Raw genomic sequence first — 23,236 nt, 5'->3', positions numbered from 1 at the left:
AATTGTTAGTCTTGAATTGTCCGCACTTGAAGTTTGCTGAAGTTATCCTCAGACCAGGTTTTTATTTTTTTAGATATATCAATTCAAATGTATTGTTTTGAAAAATGTATCTAACTTTCGTAAAACTTTGCTTCAAATCGAGAGGGGCAAAGTATGGAAAATGCACTATTAGAATTCCTAGGAAAATGGGAGATACAAATCTGCTCTGTATAACTAAATTCAGATCATTGCTCCACAAACCAACTATGTTTTCAATCATCACAAATCACCTACTAAGAACGCCTTTAAAATTATGCGTTAGACATGGTTCATAGCTGGTTCCTGAAGAAATTTTTGATCTACTGCAACTCTCGCAGAAACTATAATTCGCTCAATACATTTGATTGCTTGGTTGCAAAAAAATAATTACATAACATAAACAATCATCTTCATAGCAATCCATCAAATTTTTGTCAAGATATTCTTTTAGAAATAAACAAAAATCTGCCCAAGTATACCTAGAGGGCCATTTGATTTATTAATTCATTGAAAAGTTCTTCATGAACTCATTAAAAATCTCATAAGCAATACGTTCAAAGTTTCAGTAAGAATTCGCTGTAAATCTGCAGAAATCCATACAAAATCTGATAAGAGACCTTAAAAGGGCTTTATCATAGATCACGGATTAGTCAAGTTAGTAATCCAAACAAGATTTCTTCAAGAATCTGAATCAGTTGCTCCAAGTATCTGTCAAAAAGCAATTATAAATGAATGTGTTCAGAATATCAGAAACTATTTAGATCTCCCAAGGAATTTCTTTAAGCTCTGCTTTTACCATCCCAAAGGAATTTGCTCAAAATTTCAAGAAAAATCCACCAAAACTCTTTTATAGAATCCTAAATTTCATTTAGCACTCCTAAAATGATTTCATCAAAAATGTGCCATGAATCTTAATACAAATACATTAGGCATCTTATCTAAAATCTTGCCAGGAATCTCCAAAGTACTAAACACTTTTCAATGATCTCAATGATTTTTTCTAAGAAATTCTTTGAATGTGCTTGATATCTTCAGCTAGAAATTTGAAAAGCATTTCATATGAAAACGATAGCAAATGTGAAAAAATAGGCCAAAGATCTCTCCTTGGAATTAACGATTTTTTTTTTGGGCTAAAGTTATATTAGAATCCGTTAACTGTCTCTCGAGCAACTCAGTCGTGCATCTCTTGACAAAATATTCTAGTGATTTTCCCGGTGTGTTGTACAATTTCCCGGGTATTTCCCGTATTTTTCCCGGCTGTTTGTTATTCCCGGGTTTTTCCCGTTTTTCCCGGATTTCCCGGATGGATGGACACCCTGGTAAACGATTGAGATAAACCAAAAATGAAAAGATATACGGAGCGGAGAGAGCACCTATCCTCTCTTAAATTGGAGACACAAAAGAACGCGTTCGCCATTCGATCACTGATAGCTTCCTGAGAAATGTACAGATTTTGCGTTCACTGAAACATTTCGCCTTGTGTATTACCAGTCAGTGAACTGGAGATGGGTAAAAAAATCGGAGCCGTTCAAAAGATCCAAATCACTCAAAAGAATGAGTGATCCGTGGCTCTTTTTTGGCGAGAGTCGGTTCATTTGATCAGCACGGATCAGTCAAAAAGTGACCCGGAAGAGTACGAACCGGTTATTTCCCCCTATTCTCCTTCGTTCGTTTCTTGGTGTTATTATAACATTTGACACGTGCCTTGCTTTGCACCCCACGGCACTCATGCAGCTCCGCTCTCTCAGAGCATACACAGCCAAACAACTAATTGGCCCTGCTCAGTTGCATACAGTGCCCACTTGAATTGCCCATTGCTCGGTGACGTCATCAAAAAATCGCTCTCTTTACCTCCTTGGGGAAATCTGAAAACAATGGTGCCAGCACCTGTCAAAGTTGACAGATACTGGCACCTTTGATTTCAATGTTTGGTAAAAAAAGCGAAAGAGAGAAAATTTTGCCGTGAAATGCCTAATGACAAAGCACAGTTTGCTTCTTCCTTTTGATTCGGGTAGGAGAAAACGGCCGAGTGTGCATAACGTCAGTTTCTGGGGGAGAATGTACGAAGAGAGAGCGAACGGTACTAAAGCTACGACGCATGTCGCGCAACAGAGAGTGAACCGCTCTTTTTTAAAGACACGGACACCGTCTTCAGCCATTTAGCTGCATAGACTGTAACTTAACACTAGACAACGGACAAGCATGCTCCAGTGGCACACCCGAGAAACATTCCTGACGAAAAGTTTCAATGGCTGAAGCGAGAATCGAACCCACACTCCATGACACGATGCGCTCACTGCCTGACGACACTAACCGCTCGGCCTCGAAGCCCACATTTTCTCGTTTGCTCGGTTCAGTTCGTTCTTCTTTTGAGAGACGCTGAGTCACTGAACCGTTCAAAAGATCCGATTCACTAAAATGAGTTAGTCGGATCGGATCCGTTCACTAAAATGAGCCGTTTTACCCATCTCTACAGTGAACGCTCTTCAGCTCTCAAATACGAATGCCACTCGTGCGGAATCGGAATGTAAAGAATCATTCGCTACAGCAATCGGATGCCTTCGGCACAAGGAGTCGGTAGTAAATCATTCTGTTGCCGTTTTTGTCTAACTTGTCCTTCGGCGAACAAGAAGAAAGCGCATTGGAAATTGAAACACTCAGCTTGGTCGGAGAAACGGCAATCTCACTCTTGACCGCTTGTGGATGTGAGCGAGAGAAATGCAACATTCGAGTGAATGTTTCCCATGCTTGACTGTATTGAAGTAATATGATTGTTAAAAGCTAAATGAAAGAAATCTCAAAATCACCAAAATATACCCCACTGAAATTTTGACATCCGGTTCATCAAATATTGTTCTATTTTGCATGAAAATTTGAGTTTACGATTTTTTGCGTTTTTGGAAATACACTCCCGTGCAAAAGTTTGGGTTCACCCCCTCAAAAACATACAAAACTGTTCTGTCCATATCTCTGTGATTACACGTCCAATTGAAATTCTTAAGGCCGCATTCGAAAATCAAAGAGTTATTCTTACTTTCTACGTATTTTTTCGAAGTCATTTTTTGAATTTTATTTACTAAATTTTTACTGAAAGTTGTTACATTTTCCAAAAAACACACTTTAAAATCAAATCTAATTTCCTCAGCATTGTGTCGACCAAAATTTTAAATCATAGTGTCATTAGAATCGTAATCTTATATTCTTTGAAGATACCCCACGAATTTTTTGCGGAAAAATCTGGAAAGTATTCAAAATCAATGAAACAGTAAGTCAAGTCATCGTGCAAAAGTTTGGGTTCACCCCTCAGTATGATGCAAATCGTGCAAAAAATTGGGTTCACCTGTGCCACACGCACATCATTTTTGTAAATATCTCTGCCATTTTTCAACCTATTTTAATAGTTTAAAGCTTTTTTGAGCGCAAATGATGGCTCGTACATGATTGTTTTGAGATTTCACAGATTTAAGTAAGTTTAGGTGAACCCAAACTTTTGCACGATACACCATACTGAAGGGTGAACCCAAACTTTTGCACGATGACTTGACTGACTGTTTCATTGATTTTGAATACTTTTCAGATTTTTCCACAAAAAATTCATTAGTGCTCTTCAAAGAATATAAGATTACGATTCTAATTACACCTTGTTTTAAAATTTTGGTCAATCCAATGCTGAGGAAATTAGCTATGTTTTTTCAATGTGTTTTTTGAAAACTGTCACAACTTTAAGTAAAAATTTAGTATACAAAGTTCAAAGAATGTTTTTGGAAAAATACATACGAAGTAAGAATAACGCTTTGCCTTTCGAATGCGGCTTAGAGAATTTCAATTGGACGTGTAATCACAGAGGTATGGACAGAACACTTTTGTATCCATGATGATAATAAATCTTCGAGCTGTTTAGTAGAATACCTATAAGTAGATGAAAAAACCGAATTTAGTACTATACCATTTAATTCCACTAGAGTTTGTATCCTTTGACAGATACGCGTATTTCGACCTCAACTGTAAGGCCGTCTTCAGTGTCGTGTACTAGACTAGTACACGACACTGAAGACGGCCTTACAGTTGAGGTCGAAATACGCGTATCTGTCAAAGGATACAAACTCTAGTGGAATTAAATGGTATAGTACTAAATTCGGTTTTTTCATCTACTTTTGTATGTTTTTTAGGGGGTGAACCCAAACTTATGCACGGGAGTGTATGTATTAAGTTTCGAAATCTGCACTATTTTCAATTTTTTCTATTATTTCTCAATTTGTATTCGTCGTACTATTAAAAATTGTCAACTAAAGTTTTCGTTTGTTGTATTTTTATCAGCAAAAAAATATTATATGACATGGTTCTAAAGAAAAATGTAAAACTCGGTGAAAAAATTGTTTTTTTTTTTACTAATTTGATCTTATTTTTCCAATAACTTAACTCGAAAACAGTAGCTCTGTTGGTAAGCGCGTGACGTTGACGATTCAGAGATCGTTTGTTCAATTCCGGACACGTTTTGTTTTGTTTTATTTTTTCAAAAAAGGCTCATAATCTATCGACGCCACGGTTTATATTTTCGGTCGGCTCAAAGCTCCCGAACGAAGATTCGACCATAACGATGGAGGCTTATTTGTTCGTCATGACGCCGAGCCTTTGTGGCGGACCACTGCAGCAAATCGTCATCCAACGCTGGTTGAGTGACGATTCTTTTTTTTAGTTTCATCGATGACTTTTTCCATTTGACGGTGACGATTGTCTACCCTGATTAAAACAAGATAACATAAATAATTGTTTATTTTATAGAAATGATAATAAATGATGCCTTCCACAGATTTATCTGGAAATTCCTTCACGAGTTTATTAGTAAATTCTTTAAGAATTCCTCATTTTCAGGGATTACCCTAGAAATTTCTCCAGGATTTCATCCAGCGGTTACAATTTTTGTCTTTGAAAAAATCTTCCAGAAATTTATCAGAAGATTAGTCCGGCAATTACTCCAAGGATTTTTTTTTTCCCGAAAATATCACAGGGAATAACTTCAGGAATTCCTCCGAAAATTCTTTCAGCAATACATCCATATTTTTTTTTCTAAAGGTTTATCTAGAAATTACTTCATGAGTTCATCCGTAAATTCCTCTGGAAATTGCTTCAGGGATCATCCCCGAATTTTTTCCAGGATTTCATCCTGCGATAAAACTTTTGCAGTGATTCTTTTAAAACAATTTCCAGGAATTCGACTGTAAGCTAATCCGAAAATTAAAAAACTCTCAGAGAATTAGTTTTTTTTTCAACAGTTCCTATACAATTTTCTCCTTTCGGGTACCTCTCCAGCAATTCCTTCTGCAAAGAACCTATGATAATTTCTCCAGGATCTTCACCGGGGATTTTTTTTTCCAAAACGTACTCTGAGCTTTCTCCAGGAAAAATTCTAAAACTTCCTCAGAAAAATAATAAGCGATTCCTTAAGAAAACACTCTGTGGATTTTTTTAAAAATCGCTCCAGTAAATTCTTCAGGGATTCCGGTCATTCTTCTAGGAATTCCTGTCAGGATTTCTCCAGAGATTCTTTTAGATATTGCTCGAAGAATTCTTCCAGGAATTCCTCTTAAGTTTATCTAAGAATCCTTTGAAAAATTAACTTGGAATTATTATAAAAAAATGTATAAGAAATTTTCTCAGTAATTTCTGTAGTAAATCCTTTTGGAGTGTATTTAAGAATTCTTTCAGGAATTATTTGGAAAGTTTCTCCAGAAATTTCTTTGATAATAGCTTTAGGATTTTCTCACTGAGCGAATCATTTCAGAGCATACCAGGGCATATCGTCTGAAGTTCCTCTAGATGATTGCACTAGATGCTCTTCAGAATTTTTTTCACAAAATTAGCACGGCAATATCATAAAAATTGTAAGGAATTTTCTCAGTGCTTTCTGTAGTAAATCCCTTGGGAATATCTCCAAGAATTATCCCAGGAATTATTTGGAAAATATCCAGGAATTATTTGGATAATTCCTTCGATAATTTCTTCAGGATTTCCTCAGTGAATAATTTTAGAGCATATCAGGCCATAACGTCTGAAAATCCTCAGGTATTGCTCTAGATGATTGCACCTGAAGCTCTTTAGGAGCTCTTATTCACAAAATCAACCCAGAAATTCTGGAGGTTTTTTTTTTCAAGAATATTTATGGGACATCATTCTGAAGCTTGTTCCAGAGTACCTTTATTATTTTTCATTTTTTAGGAAATTTCCTGACATTTTGTACAAGGATGCGGCTGAAGATATCTACACTTGGAAATTCCTACCGAAATTTCTAGTCAAAATATGGAAAAAAAATATTGAAATATCTCTGAAGCAATTCCCCGAGGGAACCACTCTGAAAAGTTAAATTATATTATAATGTATTATATTATAAAATTATACTAACGAAGTTTTTGTATGAACTCGAGAAAGAATTTTCATAGAAACTTTCCTGCAGAAATCCCAGGGGAAAACCTCGAAACAATTTTTAGAGGAACATCCGGAAGAACTTTTAGAGAATTTCCAGGACGAACTCCGGGCGGAACTCCTAGAGGAATTTCCAAACACATTCCTAGAAGAACATCCACAGAAAATCATAGATCAAAAATCCTTCCGTAGGCACTCCTACACGGATAAAAATCTGATCCCCAAATGATTTACATTATTTACATGATTTACAAATCATGAAATTCATAAATTGGTTGGATCATAATATCAGGATCACAAATCATGGTTCCTGGAGTCATAATCATGATTCTTCATAAGCGTAACATCCAGTGTGAAAACACTAAGCGGCGCACTTTGCTTCAGCTCATTCGTATCGATCATTCTTAATTCAAGATTGCTAAGTGGTTGAGTGGTAGCGTACGTGGCTATCAATCGGAAGATACTTGGCTCGAATCTCAGTATGCATGCTGTTTTTTTTTTTGTCAACCATAAGCGGATGCGCGACTCAGTATTTTTGGCATTTGGATCATGATTCCGAGCAATCAGCAACACAAACCTAACGCGTGTGTTGCGTTACGGCAATCTGACTAATGATATCATGAGTCCAAATCATGGTGTATTTTCATAAGATGAAAACACACTTGAATCATGATATCATGAATCAAAACCTTGTTTTCAGATTCTGATTTCTACCCGTGTACAGGAATTTCCTGGTTAGCTTTTGAAGGAATTCCTGAGAAATCTTGAGACTCCTAGCAGAACTTCCGGAGAAACTACTTGGGGAACTTCCGGCGAAAATCCTAGAGAAGCTACCGAAGGAATTTCAGGAGAAACTTTCGAAGGAACTACCATAAGAACTTTTGGAGGAACTTCTACATAAACTTCCGGAGAAACTCCCAGCGAAGCTTTCGGAGGTGAGGAAACCTCTGGAGGAACTTCAAGAGGTTTTCAGGAGTAATTCTCACGGCAACATGCGGAGGATATTTCAGAAGATATCTCAGAGAAACATCCCGAGGAAATCCTAAAGGAATTTCCGTAGGAATTCGTTGCGGAATTCATAGAAATTTTTGAAAAAACTTTTGCTAGAACTTCCGGAGATAGTCCTAAGGGAACTCCTAGAGGAGCTTCCGAAGAAACTTGCGGAGTGATTCCTTCTTCTTCTTTCTGGCGTTACGTCCCAACTGGGACAAAGCCTGCTTCCAGATTAATGTTCTTATGAGCACTTCCACAGTTATTAACTGAAAGCTTTCTTTGCCGATTGACCATTTTTGCATGTGTATATCGTGTGGCAGGTACGAAGATACTCTATGCCCTGGGAATCGAGAAAATTTCCTTTACGAAAAGATCCTCGACCAGTGGGATTCGAACCCACGACCCTCAGCACGGTCATGCTGAATAGCTGCGCGTTTACCGCTACGGCTATCTGGGCCCTGGGAGTGATTCCTAGAGGTAATAAACTCTCGGAAGAATTCCAGGAAGTAAACCTTCCGGAAGAGCTACTAGGGGAACTTCCGGATAAATTTCTAGTGCAACGTCCGGAAGGACTTCTGGAGGAACTGTAAGGGGAATTTTCAGAGGAGTTTCTAGCGGAATTTTTGGAGAAAATCCTGGCGGAACTTCTGGAAATATTCTTAGGGGAACTTCTGAAGGAACTGCTAGCGGAATTTCTGGAGAAACTCCTAGTAGAACTTCCGGAGCATCTCCTGGGGAAACTTTTGAAGGATCTTCCGAGTGAACTTTTAAAAAAATTGCGGAGGAACATTTAAGGGAACTTACGGAAAAACTTCTAGAGAAACTCCAAAAGTGGGAAAGAGTTGTTGTGGATGCGATGTAGGTATGATAGGCAAACAGTTTCAACACTAAATAACACTGCGCGCGTGTGTAGTTTACATGAAATGGATGGATGGATATGGGTTATGAAAAGGGTCTGCGCGATCTATGGGGATTTTAATTCTAAACTTGTAACTTTCTGAGTTATTGGGTCACCAAGTGGCTCGGTAGCTTAGATGGTAAAACGCTCGTCTAGCATACAAGAGTCCTGGTTCGAATCCCAGCCGAGCACGTGGATGTTCTTCATAATTTCACCCATAATTTATCCATCTTTACCACCGGTATGAGTTAAATTATTCCGGAATGAACTTTTTAGAGAACGTCCAGAGTAGCTCCTGGGGAAGAAACTTCCGGAGGTCCTCCTTGGCGAAAGTTCCGAGGAAGTTTTGGGTACCTTCCGGAGTAATTCGTTGCAGAAATCAGAGCAATTTCCTAAGGGAACTTCTACAAGAACTACAGAAGGTATTCTTAGAGCAACTTCTATAGGGACTCTTAGAGAATCGTTAGCAACTTCCAGCAGAATTCTCTAGTTAAAATCCAAGGAGAACTTTCGGAAGATCACCTAGAAAAGCTTCCAGAGAAACTCCAAGTGAAACATCCGGAAGAAATCCGAGGAACTTTCGGATGAACTTCTAGAGAAACTTTTGGAGGAGCTTCTTGAGAAATTCCCTAAGTAATTTTGGGATGAACTGCCACAGGAACGTCCATGGGATCCACTACAATAACTTTCAGAGGTACTCCTGCAGGAACTTCCGGAGTAACTCTTATAAAAATTTCCAAATAGTCTCCAACAGAAACTTCCGTACGAATTCCTACAAGATTTTCTGGAGGAATTTCTACAAGTGCTTTTGGGAAAGTTTCTTCCGGAGGAACTCCTAGCGAAGCTTCCGGAAAAAAAAATCCTAGAGAAACTTCCAGAAAAAATCCAAAAGAAACTGTCGATGACTTCCTAGAGGATCTTCAGTAAAAAATCCTAGAAGAACTTTAGAAACAACTTTCAGAGGAATTTTCGCAAGAACTCCTAGAGGAACTTCCAAAGGAGCTTCTAATGGAACTTCCGAAGGAAATTTTAGAGTATCTTACGAAAGAAATTCTAAAGAAACTTACGAAAAAACTGATAATGGAACTTTCAGAGAAACTTCTTGAAACACTTTCAGAAGAACTTCTAGAGGACTTTCTGGAAAAACTCCTAGAGGAATTTCCGGAAAATTTCGGGATAGACTTCTAGAACTCTCTACATGAAATCCTAGGAGAACTTCCGGAAGATCATCTAGATCTAGAGGAACTTTCGGAGAAACTATTAGTGAAACTTCAGGAAGAACCTGAAGTGCTTCTACAGGAACTTATGGAGGAACTTCTAGAGAAACTCCTAGAGGAATTTGCGGGTGAATTGTTACAGCAACGCCCATAAGAACTCCTGCGAAATCTATCGGATGAACTCATACCGGATCTTCGGGAAGAAGTCCTACAGAAGCTTTCCTAGGAAATCCAACAAGACTTCCGAATGAACTCTTATAGGAACTTCCGGGAAAAATCTTAGAGAAAGTTCCAGAAAAAATCTAAGAGAAACTTGCGAAGACCGACTAGCGGAACGTTCATAAGAATTCCTAGTGCAATGTCCAAAGAAACACCTACGGGAGCTCCAGGAGAAGCTTCTAGAGAAACTTTCGGAGGAATTTCTGAATAAACTCTCGGAGGATTTCCAAGACGTTGGAAAGCTAAAAGGGCCCGGCAGCACCCGTAGGATTTTGGCAAAACAGTGATATAGTTCCTCAAGGAATTCTATCAGGATTTGTTATAGGTATATTATAAGGAGGCCCTCTCGGGATTCTATAGGAAGTGCCATCAGGAATCTTATCAGAAATTCCTGCAGGGATTTCATCAGGAGTTCCTAAAGTGATTCCATCAGGATTTCATCTAGGGATTTCATCAAGAGTTTCTTCCAGAATATCTTTAGGAATTCCTGCAAGGATTCCATCATTAGTTCTTACAGGGATTTCATCAGTAGTTCCTATAGGGATTTTATCAGCAGTACATTTAGGGCTTTCATCAGAGTTCTTCTGGGGATTTCATCAGGAGTTCCTTCTGAGATTGCACCTGAAATTCCTCAAGAGCTTCTATCAGGAGTCTCTCTTGAGATTATGTGAGGAGTTCCACGTGGAATTCCATCAATTATCTTCTAGGAATATCATAAGGAGTTCCTCAATGGATTCTATCAAGAGTCCTACCAGGAATCAGAAATTTCTCCAGGGATTTCATCAAGATTTCATTAAGGGATTCCATCACGTGTTCCTCTAGAGATTCCATCAGAAGTTCCTTCAGAGGATCCACCTAGAACTACTCCAGGGATTACGTCAGAAGTTCTTCTGGGAAATACGTCAGGAGTTCTTTTAGGAATTTCCTCAGGAGTTCCTTCAGAAATTTCATTAGCATTTTCTTCAGATATTCCACTTGGGACCCCTCCAGGGATTCTATCAAAAGTCTCTGTAGGGATTCAATCAGGAGTTCCTACAGGAAATCCATCAAGAGTTAGGCTAGGGATTTTATCAGTAGTTACTCCAGGGTTTCCATTAGGAGTTCCTTCAGAGATTCTACCTGGAATTCCTACAGAAATTCTATCAAGAGTTTCTCTAACGATTCCATCAGAAATTCCTCCATCGATTCCATCAGAAGAGTTTCTGCAGGGATTCCATCAAAAGTTCTTCCATGGATTTCATTACAAATACATCTAAGATTTTATTATAAAAATACTTCTGGGATTCCATCATGAACACGTTCTGAGATTCCATCAGAAGATCTGCTAAGGATTCTATCAGGAATTCTTCCAAAGCTTCCTTCAGGAATTCCTCTAGGGTTATTCTGGCTTCCATCAGGCTTTTTATTACGGATTCCTTCCGGAATTTATTAAGAGATTCTACCAACATTTTCTTCCAGGGGTTTCGCTAGGGAATTCTTCACGAAATTCCACCAGGCCCGGAATTCCTTAAGGGATTTCTCTAGGAGTTTCTTGAGGGATTCCTCCCGGAATTCCTAAAGGGATTTCTTCCGGATGCTTCCCGAAATTCCTCAAAGAAATAATCGTTAAAGAATTCCTCCCGGAATATCTCCAAGGATTCTAGAGGGTTATCAGGAATTCCTCCAGGAATTCTACCACAAATTTCTTATAAGGATTTCATCACCGGAATTTCTCAATGGATTCCTCCCGAAAACCCTTAAGGAATAAATCCAGGAAATCCTCAAAGGATTCCCTCGGATTTTTTCAAGGAATTTTTTGCAGAATATCTCTAGGGATTTTTGAGTTTTTTGGAATACCTCTAGCGATTTTACCAGAAATTTCCTATGAAGATTTCATCAGAAATTTCTTATGAATATTTCAGTAATTTGGAAAACAACCAGTATATCATCCAGTGACTCTATCAGGAGTTCCTACTGGGATTCAAAGCAGGATTTTTTTCAAGATTCCTCTGAGAATTCATTTAGTAATTCCACCAAGAATTCCTTCAAAAACCCGCTAGGATTTATTTTAAGGAATCCAACTAAAAATCCCCCACATAAATCCTCCACGGATTCCTCTAAGGTTTATCCACGGATTTCATCTGTAATTTATCTAGACAATTCTCCAGGATTTCCATCAGGAAAACCTCCAAGGATTCCAGCTGAAATTCTCATAAGGATTCAACTAGAAATTCTTTCTGCACCAATATTTTTGCGGAGATTTTACCGGGAATTCAAAAAATTCTCCAGAGGTTGTTCCAAAATATTCTGGAAAAATCCTCCACAATTTCCTATAAAGATTCCACCAGTAATTCCTTCAGAGACTTCACCAGTAAAAATACTCCAAAGGTTTTACTAGAATTTCCCTTCAGGGTTATCAGAATTTCCTCCAAGGGAATCAACTGATATTTCCTCAGAGAATTGAATAAAGCATCTTCTCGCACCCTGAAGAAGCACCTGGAAGGATTGTTTTTGGTAAATTTCTGGACAAATCCAAGGAGCAATTTCTTGAGAAATCCTTGGAGGAATAACGATAGAAAACACTGAAGAAATTCCCTGAATAAATCCCTTAATATATCTCTGGAACAACTTATAAATCAATCCCTAAAGGAGTTTGTAAGACATTCTCTAAGGTAATTCCTGGTGGATTCCTTGGAAAAAAATCTTTCAAAAAATACTGGAAGGAATTGATGGATAAATTCCTTAAGTAATTTTGGGAGAAATTTCTGGTAGATTCTTGAAGTAATTTCTGCAGAAATCCCAGGACGAATGCCTCGTAGGGTGCTTTCAGAGGAACAAGGAAGAATCTTTGAAAGAAACACTGGTGGAATTTATAAAAGAATGCATTGAATCCCTGGTGATACTCCGTGTAGGAAGTTTTGATGAATTCTTTTTCAGTATTTCTCGTGAAATCCCTGAAGGCTTTCTGGTGGTGCAATCCTTGGAGAAATTTTTGGTGGAATCCTTGGAGGAACTCCTTGATGAATCCTTGGAGAATTTCTAGGTAGAATCATTGTAAGAGTACCTGGAGTATACATCTGCATGTATTTCTGAAGGAATTTTTAAAGGAAATTCTAGAGAAAATCGGTGTAGAATTTTCTGGTGGAATTACTAGTCAAATCACTGGAAGAACTTTGATAAAAGCAATTACTGGTGGAAATACTTGGTGGAATTTTTTGATGGAATTCCTGTATCAATTTCTTGGAAGGGATTTCTTGAACAAACAAACCTTGCCAGAAATCAATACTCTAGAAAGAGTTCCATGAAAGAGCTCGTTAGGAATCACGATCTAATTGGGCCTACGATATTATTTTTCTATTTCTTTTTGTGACTACGTTCCCACTGGGACAGAGTCTTATAGTAATTAACACTGAGAGCTTTCTTTGCCTATATTGCCATTCGTGCATTCGTCTATCGTGTGGCACATGCGAAGATACTCTAGGCCCAGGGAAGTCAAGGAAAAAAATCCTGTACCAACAGGGAATCGAACTCAGCCACCTTCAGCATGGCTTCGTTTTGTAACTGCGGACATTACCACTAGGCTAAAGAAGACCCCTGCCTCACAACACGCGAATGCAATAAATGTACTTTGGTCAATGAATCTATCAGTCAACAACTGCAAAAAGGGACTTCCTTAGCCCTGTAGTAACGTCACAGCTATAAAGCAAAAGCTATACGGAAGGTGTATGTGGCGTTTGTAAAACTTGCGGTAAAGTCCGCGGCTATAAAGCAAAGCCATGCTGGGGGTGTCTGGGTTCGATTACTAGTTCAATTGATTTGTCTCAGTTTGGATGTAACGCCGGGAAAAACAAGAGGTAGCAGCTGATGGACTAGCCCAACAACAATCGCGTGATGCAACCGCTGGATGTTTATGCAACAAGTAGTGCAGATTTACTAGGAACTATCAGTTTAATCTCAATGGACTTTTCCTCATTGATAAGCTTCTCGCCGTTCATGAATGATGAATCTTTCCACTAATCCAGTCTTATTGGATCCTGCATGGCAATAGCCCCTTTATAAACCATGTTAATCCAACTGTTATTGTTGATATCCCTCAGCACCGAGCTAACTCGAGCATCCAATCCCTGCGTCGTTCAGCTTAACGCCAATAGCACAGGCATCGGCATCCTAAACGAAACCTTCACAGGTACAGAACACTGCGTCTATCTGGGAGTTCGCTACGCCCTGGCACCTACCGGAACCAGACGATTTCAGGTGAGTTAACAACAACTCGAATCAAAGGTCAGTGTCATCTATCGATATACTAAATTTCAGAATCCCGAACTCTATTTCCCGAACGGGTCGCAGAACTACACCGCGTTCGGCCATATCTGTCCACAATGGGACGACATGAACCATTGGGGAAAGCTACTGGGCGATGAGGATTGCTTGTTCATGAACATCTACGTTCCAAGGTCATTAAAATTAAGTCAGGATCAACGTCCACGTTACCCCGTTCTAGTTTACGTCCACGGAGGATCATTCGTCATTGGATCCGGTCAAATTTTCGCCACTCACGGAGTTGATCTTCTCATGGATAGTGTGAGTTTGGTGGATTATATTTCCGACGATAACTAACTCGCAACTTTTAGGGAGTGTTGATTGTTGCAATCAACTACCGTCTGTCCGCTTTGGGATTTCTGCGGATACCCGAATGGAACGTGACCGGTAACTTCGGTTTGAAGGATCAACGCGCAGCCCTGCAGTGGATCCAACAGAACATCGCAGCCTTTGGCGGAGATCCCGATTGTGTGACTCTCATGGGACACAGTGCGGGAGCTGCAGCCGCAGCTCACCATCTCTACTCCGAAGTTTCTAGAGGACTGTTCCACCGGTTAATCCTCATAGGTGGATCCAATCTGGTACCATTCGGGTTGATGTATGCACAAGATCGGAATGTTACCGAGAAAGTCATGTCAGCGTTCAACGTAACTTCCCTGGAAGAACTTCAGCTGATCGACTACAGAGTAATCCACACGAAGTACATCTTTGATCACGTCGCATTCATGAATCAATTCTCGCCGTATTACATCCCAGCCGTTGAAGATCCGACCAACTCGGAGGCCATCATCGTCAAATCACCTCATGAGTTGGTTAAGAGGAAACCGGCAAGTCGGGTTCCGATTCTTATGGGCCTGACTGCCACCGAGTTCGAGAGGATTCTATACTATAGAGATCAACTCTTCCTCGGGCACAATTTCCCGGAAGACGGCGATCAACGACTAGACGAAGCCAGAATCCTCAAATTTGTGAAGCAGAGATTGAATAACGCCACGGACTTCGCCGCAATCGGTAAACTGGCAAACATGGCCAACGTGTACTACCCGACGAAGCGACTACTGAGGCACTTGGTAGAGTTCCAAGGCAATCTGTCAGTGTACTACTATCGATTTGAGTTCGACGGCCGCTTCGGGTACTGCAAGTACGAATACAGCAAAGCGCTGGTACGGGAACGCTTCTACGGAGCGATCCACGGGGATGATTTGGCGTACGTATTCTCGCCGTACATTGTGCGCCAAGCGCTGGCAAACAGAAGCGAGTACCGGAAGGAGTGGAAGGTGCACGAGAGGGTCGTTGAGCTGGTGAGCAACTTCGTGAAGTTCGGGTAATGAATATGATTCAAAGGAGTAGCGGACAAATTGAGTTGATGATTCTACTTTTAGGAACCCTACAACTAGAGAAATGTCGGGAATAACGTGGCCTGCATACAACGGGGACAAATCCAATCCGATGTATTTGAACATAGACGAAGAACTTGAAGTGCGAGCGGACAATGACAAACAGGACGAGTACTACCGGTTCTGGGAACCCATCTACCAGTGTATTTACTATGGAGAATGTGATTCTCTGGAATTAATGACAAATCATGTAGAAGATGGAGAACATTTAGAGCGGGAAGTTAAATATATGGAAGACTGATAAACTAACGGATGTTTGAGACTAATTACAGGTTGGATGAGGGACGAATGACCTTCGGGTTGAAGTCCCCCTCATCAAACAACAACTAATTACAGAGCTGGAAGCGACAGAGTGTCCTCAAAATAGAAACTTTGGAAACCCTAAGCTTGAAAAAGAGACCAGAAGAGACATAAGGATTCTTCAGAGAATTTGATTAAACATGTGTTTAAGGAGATTCTTAAGTTTTGTTTCAATTCCTTGCCTTGTAATATAACGACAAACATATTGTTTGTAAACTTGTATGTAATTTTTCATGTTTTTTTTTTTTCAGGAAAATTATTAGAAATCAATTCAGGTACAGTACACTACATTGGCCGTTTTTGAGGGTCTGGATCTTGACTTCTGCTGGTCTGATTTACCTGAAATTTTCATCGAAGATCAAAAATAATATGAATTATTACAATTCATAGTATAATACTCAACTGTAAAATTGCAATATTTGAATCACAAACTTTGCAATCAGTTTTACTTAAAAAATATTCTGAAACCTTGTGTGTTATATCAAATCCAACAATTTTGCAGAAAAGCATATTGCGCTAAGTATTTCCGATTAAGAATTATTTCTAATTCATAATTGTATATTTTTTGTCAAGATTGGAGATTGACGATCTCTTAAAAGTTTGTGTATGAAATGCTATGAATTTCCAAGCCTCCTACTTGACCATTTTGTATGGACAAACGACCAATGCTTACTTTATTCTCTCCAGTACTGTATTTTCTCAATGTTACTCAATGACAAAAGATCAAAAGACAAAACGTCTAAAGGACAGAAAGTCGATGAACAAAGTGTCCAAAAGCTCTAAGAGAAAAAAGAAGGGTCGAAAATCTTTTTTAAACGGGGAAAAATGTTCCACCAACCAAATCATTTTTAATCTATAGTCCTTTCAATTTTTTGTCTCTCGAACTTTTGTCCTTTTCAAGTCTCGTTATTTCGACCTTTCGTCCCTGAACCTAATCTGAAAATTCTTTTAGGGACTTCCTGAGAAATTCCTACAAGTGTTTCATTCAAGATACCTTCAAAAATTCCACCATTTTTTTCAGGAATTCCTCCAAATATTTTTTTCAGAAAACGTCCATTCCTAAGTCCTTAAGGAATTCATCCAGTGATTCTTCCAAGGAGGGAGCAGGTCATTTGGCATAACGCCATTTGGCATAATGGCCGTTTGGCATACGGCCACTTGGCATAACTAGAATGATATTCCTTCTTTCAAAATATGCCTGCTCTTGATGCAATTTGTTTATGCCAAATGACTATTATGTCAATTGACCGTTATGCTAAATGTCCTTTATGCCAAACGGCGTTATGCCTTCTGCCAAATGACCCAGACCATTGCAGGGATTTCGTCCAACAACACTTTCAAATAGGATATATTCGAGAATTTTACCAATAATTTATTCAGCGATTCCTCTGATTTCTAGATTTTTTCAAAAATTTAACACTGTCCCTTCATAAGGGCTTAACTGACACGAGCGATTTCTCTTAATCGAACCTCTCTTTCGATGAAAAAAAAAAATCTTCAACTTCAATAAATCTGCAATTCTTCTTGCTCGTGAAGCAAGATGAAGTGATTCTCTACCCTACAACACGAAAACATGTTAGGCGGCATCCATTTATTACGTAACGCTAAAATTCGAAATTTTCGACCCCCCCCCCTCCGTAACGCTTTTTGTATGGAAATTTGAAAATTTTTTTATGAGTCGTAACGCTCGAGCCTACCCCCTCCCCCCCTTCGAGTGTTGTGGATGCCGCCTTACGAAAAGTGAAGCAGTTTGCTTCAATAATACAAAGAAAGCAACAAAGAAGAGAAATCGATGAATGCAGATAAGCCCTTATGAAGAATGAATGTAGTCAATTCGACATTTTCTTTTCTTTTCAAAAAAAGAAACTGATTTTCTCTTCATTTCCAACTCCAGAGATTTCTCCTGAGATTCCTTTAGGAATTCTAGAAATATTCCAAGGAAGTCTTTAATAGAATTTATCTTGGAATTCTTTCACGGATATCTCCAGAGAAATGTAAAGGGTATAGTTTTCTAAGAACATGGGCGCAATTTCTAAAAAAAAAAACACGAGGCATTTCTAAAAAAAAAACCCTAAAATAATCTCTGATGGAGCTTCTGTAGAAATTCCTGATAAACTCCAACAAGGTTCACTAAACAAAACTTCTATGTTTTTGAAAAAGTCTTGGGAGTATTTTATAGATGAATGGATAAGATAATTATGGTACCGCGGGGCAAGTGGGAACGAAAAAAACGATAGCTCAAACAAATTGTTCAATAAAATTTTCAAATGTCAACATTTTTCAAATCCAACAACACAATCACGTTTTGGCAACATATTTGCTGGTGTGTGCATGAAACTAATCGAATAATTTCGAAATTGTGAAAACCTTGGAAGAAAGTTTTAGAATGAGCCAATGGACGCAGTTACCTCGCTAAGCGGGACAAGTGGGACACATCCAGTTTCATGCGTCAATCCACATCAGTAAGTCAACCATTACAATAATAGGATTGATAAGTCATATATTTTTAATTTTAAGTACATATTTGATGTACATAAGGGATCAACCATAAAATACGTTACGTTTTAGGAAGAAACCCTTTATTTAATAGTATGTCACCTCACACTTAATATTAACTGAAAATTCCTCAATAAATGCGTAAAGAGGAATTAAACATGTTCAAAATATATCATTTATAAGTTGTTAATTAAAATGTAGCACATAAACAATCAATAATTGACGAAATTATAAATATGTTTTGTTATTATTTATATGCATGGCAGAAAACCACCTTATGGGATGGAATTGTTTTCCATCACTACTTAATTTGGTAGAAATAACAAATAAAGTTCAAATATCATAGAAAAGTAATCGTTCTCATGATGCATTTCAAATTTCAGCTGTGTGTTTGTTCAATTTTGAAGTCGTATTTCAAAAATAAAAAAAATAATTAAAAAATAAAGAATAATAACACTTTTCTTCTCCCTCTTATGCAATTATGTAATTTGAGGTTGATCTTTTTTGATAAAAATCATTTGTTTGAATGTTTTAGTGCTACTCTCTAGCAAAATGTATGAAACGTGTACGAAAAGTTTTGATTCTGGTTTTTGTTTTGATATGTCCCACTTACCCCAGGTACAAATATATTTTGGGGTAAGATAGACCATCGAAAATTTCATATGAAATGAAAACAAAATACTGGTTTATCGTTAGCAACTTGTAATAATACTTAAAAATATAGCTTACTGATGGAAACTCTATTTAAAACACATTTATTTTTTGCGAGTCAATGCAAGACGTGAAACGTGTCACAATTTGTCATGCAAGTTGAAAATGGCGCTGAACTGACAACTGTTATATGAACCACATGGTAATAAAAATAACAATATGTTTAATACTAAATACATTCCTTGACATTGTATCTTCAACTTTCTAGAAGAATACCCCCATGAAAAACTTTTCCTAGTTGAGCTATGACGAAACGCCCCACTTACCCCGGATTCTCACTTGCCCCGGGGTACCTTATTGAAAAACTTTCGGACTTTGCCGGTAAATATCCTGTGATTTTTATACTGACAAACCCGTCGGAGCACTTCAGGAACATAACTATGAGGAAATTTTCAAAATCCGATAGTCCGTTCTCAAGCCAACTCGTGACATAAAAACAACATTTCATTTTTATTTATACAGATAGATAGATATTCAATACAATCCCCAGTTTATATCCTGCTAGTTTTTCTAAAGGTATTTTTTGAACAACAACGAACGGAATTCCTAAAAAATATGTTTAGGAAGAATTAAAGAAATAATTGTTGAGTGTAATGTGAACTCTAAATAGGAAATTTTGAAAATTCATGGTCATATTACTCAAGAAATTGCCAGAGACATGTTTTGAAGAACTGAAAGAGTAATCCCTAGATTAAATGCTGGAAAAATTTCTACATTTCAGGAGGATTTCTATGAAAAATCCCTGTTAGAATTTATGGCGACATTTTTAAAAAGTAGTTGATTTCCTGGAGTATTTTTAAGGCAATATCTGCGACAAACGGATCTATGAGAAAAGGTCGAAAGTACAAAAGGTCGAAGAACAAAAAAGAAAGGACAAAGGTCGAAAATCTTTTTTTTCCAAAGAAAAAAATCTATTCGAGTAAATAATTTTCGACCTTCGACGTTTTGTCTAGCAACCTTTTGTCCATAAACCGAAAGAAAACGGTTGAAAGAAACACGAAAAAATCGGCGTAGAAACTCCTGGAGGACTTCTTGTCAGTTTTCCTGAAAAAACCCGTAAACAAATATCTACAAAAACCGTGAAATAAACAGGATTTTCTTAGGAAAACTCCTGTAGCAATTCTTGGAAGATCTGCTAGATGAATCAATGGAAGCCTTTGTGGAAAAATATTGAGAAAGTCCCTGTGGAAATTTTTAGATTATTTCCTGCGGAAATTACTGGAGTTAGCAGTGTAGAAATACAAGGGCAAATTCTGGAGAAATTCTTCTTAGCATTCTATGAAATATCGCTGGAAGAATTTCTGGACGTATTTCTAGGAGGTTTGTTGAAGAAATCTCTTAACGGATTTCAAGAGAAGTCTCTGAAAGTATATCTCCAAAATTCTTTGAATAAATTACTAGAAACTAGGTAGAATCTCTGAACTGGGGACGGACCTGGTGTAGTGGTTAGAACACACGCCTCTCACGCCGAGGACCTGGGATCGAATCCCATTCCCGAGATAGTCACTAAAAAAATCAGTGACGACTTCCTTCGGAAGGGAAGTAATGCCGTTGGTCCCGAGATGAACTAGCCCAGGGCTAAAAATCTTGTTAATAAAGATATAAAAAAAATCTCAAAGCTTTTTCTGGAAAAATCCGAGAGAAAATGTCAGAAGAACTTGGCAAATATTCGTGTGAGAGTATTTAGAGGATTCTCGAGATAGAGAGCCTCTAGATTAGGATTGACAATGAAAAAGAGACTTCAGAGACCTCCCATTGAGAATAAAGACTTTTTGAAGGTTTCCCTTGAAATTGTGAACAAGTCTCTAAAAGAGACCTGCTACCAGCCCTGAGTTGGGCGTATGATTCTTCATGAGGAACACTCCAGGATTTTCTTCGGGAAGTTAATTTCTACGGCGATACTTCAAGAGTTTCTACAGGAGTTCAAAGTGCACCAAATGTTTTATGGAGCAGACTGAAAAATGTTGTTCGAAATCGTATCAAAATTTCGAGGGAAATCCCAAATATAACCAGGTTTTTAGGAAAATTCTATCGATTTTTCAAGAAGATCCTCTCAGAATGTCGAAGGAAATCCAATTTCTCAAAATTCCAAGATGAAATACTCTTAGGATTTCAAACGACTGATAGAATTTTGGAGGAAATACTTGTTAAAATACTCTCAGGATTTCGAGGAAAATCCTCCCTGCATTTCTTTTCAAAATTTCGAGGAAAACGCTCTCAGAATTTCGTGGGAATTCCTCTCAAGACTATGAGCAAAATCCGCTTAGGATTGCGAGAGAAATCTCTTTAGGATTTCAAAAGAAATTCTTTCAGGTTATAAAAGGAAATCCTATTAGATTTTCGAGTCAAATCGTCTCAGGATTCCAAGGGGAATCGTCTCAGGATTTGGAGAGAAAGCCAATCACTATTTCGAAGTAAATCATATCATTCGAAGGAAATCCAATAATGATTTCGAGGAAAATCCTTTCTACATTTTGAGGGAAATCTTATCAGGATTTCGAGGAAAAGCATATACTTTCAGAATATTGATAAGTAAGTACTCCGGGAAGTTTTAAAAATTATTTTAAACTGAAAATCCAGTAAGTTTACCTAAAAGCAAATTGCATTGGCTGTACAATGTAAAGGAATCTAAACCGACCAAAATAACCACGAGAGAGAGAGAGGAGGGACACTAACCTTTCAGTCGTTGGTTCAGCGCATATGAGCGGTTGCTTCAGCTCGATGATTTGTCCGTTCTTCTCCTTCAGCTGGTTTCCGTTTTCCATGTAATACTGAACCAACTCGGACAGGGTGGCGAATTTTTCACCTAAAACCAAAGAGACCGATCAATCAAATTTCTGATTAATCGAATATCAATCAAAACACTCACCTCCGTACAGGTCGAAGAAGTCGCCATTGTTCTGGATCTTGATGTGGGTCACCTCTTTGCCGCGGCGGACGGATAGTGTGAAGGCGCCCGGACTCGACGACGATAACCGCGCCAAAAAGGACCCGTCGAAGCCTCGCTCCAGGAGCATCTTTTCCGCTTCGACGCCGGACACCGACGGGTGGAACCACCTGCGGAAGGGATGGAGGAGGTTCATGAGTAAAAGTAAAAAATTACGGTATAAGTAAAAAATTGTTAATGTTATATAGTATATAGAAGTGGTTATTATGCTCCCCTTAACGATGAAGGGAAAGTGTATATTGGATACGCCTTCACTTTTGGCCCTTCATACAACTGATAAAGTGTCAATCTCTTGTATTTCTCGTTGAATATTTGCGAATATCAGAAGCAGATACATAGTTATATCTATGCCAAATCTCGGGTATCCCTTTTCAAACATCTTTCATAAATGTCGAATCTGACATGTACAATTTTCTGTCCCAAAATCTCGAGATTGACAGTTTGAAAATCTAGATCAGGGCTGCCCAACGTACGGCCCGCGGGCCACATCCGGACCGCGACGTCATTTTGTGCGGCCCGCGAAGAGTTTGAAGATTCTTCCCATATAAAGCCCGGTACTATTTATTTGAAGTTGGATCATACCAAAGATCATTATTGAAAGTTTAAATTGAATTCCACGCCAATATTTCAGTATGGAGATTCAATTAGTTTTGAAATATTTAAATTTACTTGAAACCATTAATGATTCAAAATGATCCAATATTTCGATAATACTCAGTGAATCAAATTGTCATCGAAACAAACGCAAAACAAGTAATAAACCTAGCGCACTCAAAATCGTTTGTCCTATCTTTTAGGATTGGGATACAAACTCATGAAAAAATGTGACATGGTGGGTGACTCTGAACTTCGATCATGCTCAAATAAAATATGATGTGAAAAGGCTAAATCAGTTATCTAAATATCACCGCAAAAGCTTGATTCTTTCAAAATCCTGTACATAACTTTACGGAAAACTAAGACAAAATTTTCACCAATCCATAAGCAGAATTTTTCCGAATTCTCTGAACCAAATTTTCACAAAATTCTTGACAGTGTTTCCACATAATCCCGTGTGGATTTCTGACCCAATTCTTAGTTGGTTTCATATCCTGAACAAATATCTCGCAGATTCCTTAACAGGATTTTGGAATACAGATTCTGTGTTACATTTTTGCTAAATGTCACGCAGGATTCTTACGCTTGATTTAAACATTCTGATGGTGGAATTTTGAGAGAATTCTTTGTACGATTCTTATAACATTCTTCTTCTTTTTGGCATTAACGTCCCCACTGGGACAGAGCCGGCTACTCAGCGTAGTGTTCGAAGAACACTTCCACA

General features: G+C 38.3%; 2 protein-coding genes across 5 annotated transcripts in view; one reads left to right on the top strand and one right to left on the bottom strand.

The window, feature by feature from the left end:
• Positions 1-23,236, bottom strand: part of LOC5570773 (tyrosine-protein phosphatase corkscrew) — a 438,185-nt gene that overhangs the window by 332,109 nt on the left and 82,840 nt on the right. For all 4 annotated transcript variants that reach the window (XM_021849370.1, XM_021849372.1, XM_021849371.1 and 1 more), the window contains 2 exons: positions 21,838-22,025; positions 21,645-21,774 (listed from right to left, as the gene is read on the bottom strand). In XM_021849370.1, the coding sequence (XP_021705062.1) occupies positions 21,645-21,774; positions 21,838-22,025 (318 nt within the window). The remainder of the gene's footprint in view (positions 1-21,644; positions 21,775-21,837; positions 22,026-23,236) is intronic.
• On the top strand, positions 13,570-15,916 carry LOC5570776 (acetylcholinesterase). Its single transcript, XM_001659316.3, has 4 exons — positions 13,570-13,998; positions 14,059-14,325; positions 14,376-15,388; positions 15,447-15,916. The coding sequence occupies exons 1-4, from the start codon at positions 13,807-13,809 to the stop codon at positions 15,700-15,702; spliced, it is 1,728 nt and encodes a 575-aa protein (XP_001659366.1). The 5' UTR covers positions 13,570-13,806; the 3' UTR covers positions 15,703-15,916.

The sequence above is a fragment of the Aedes aegypti genome, chromosome 3 (genome assembly GCF_002204515.2).
Source record: "Aedes aegypti strain LVP_AGWG chromosome 3, AaegL5.0 Primary Assembly, whole genome shotgun sequence".
NCBI classification, from domain to species: domain Eukaryota; kingdom Metazoa; phylum Arthropoda; class Insecta; order Diptera; family Culicidae; genus Aedes; species Aedes aegypti.
This window is presented reverse-complemented; position numbering and strand designations above follow the sequence as displayed.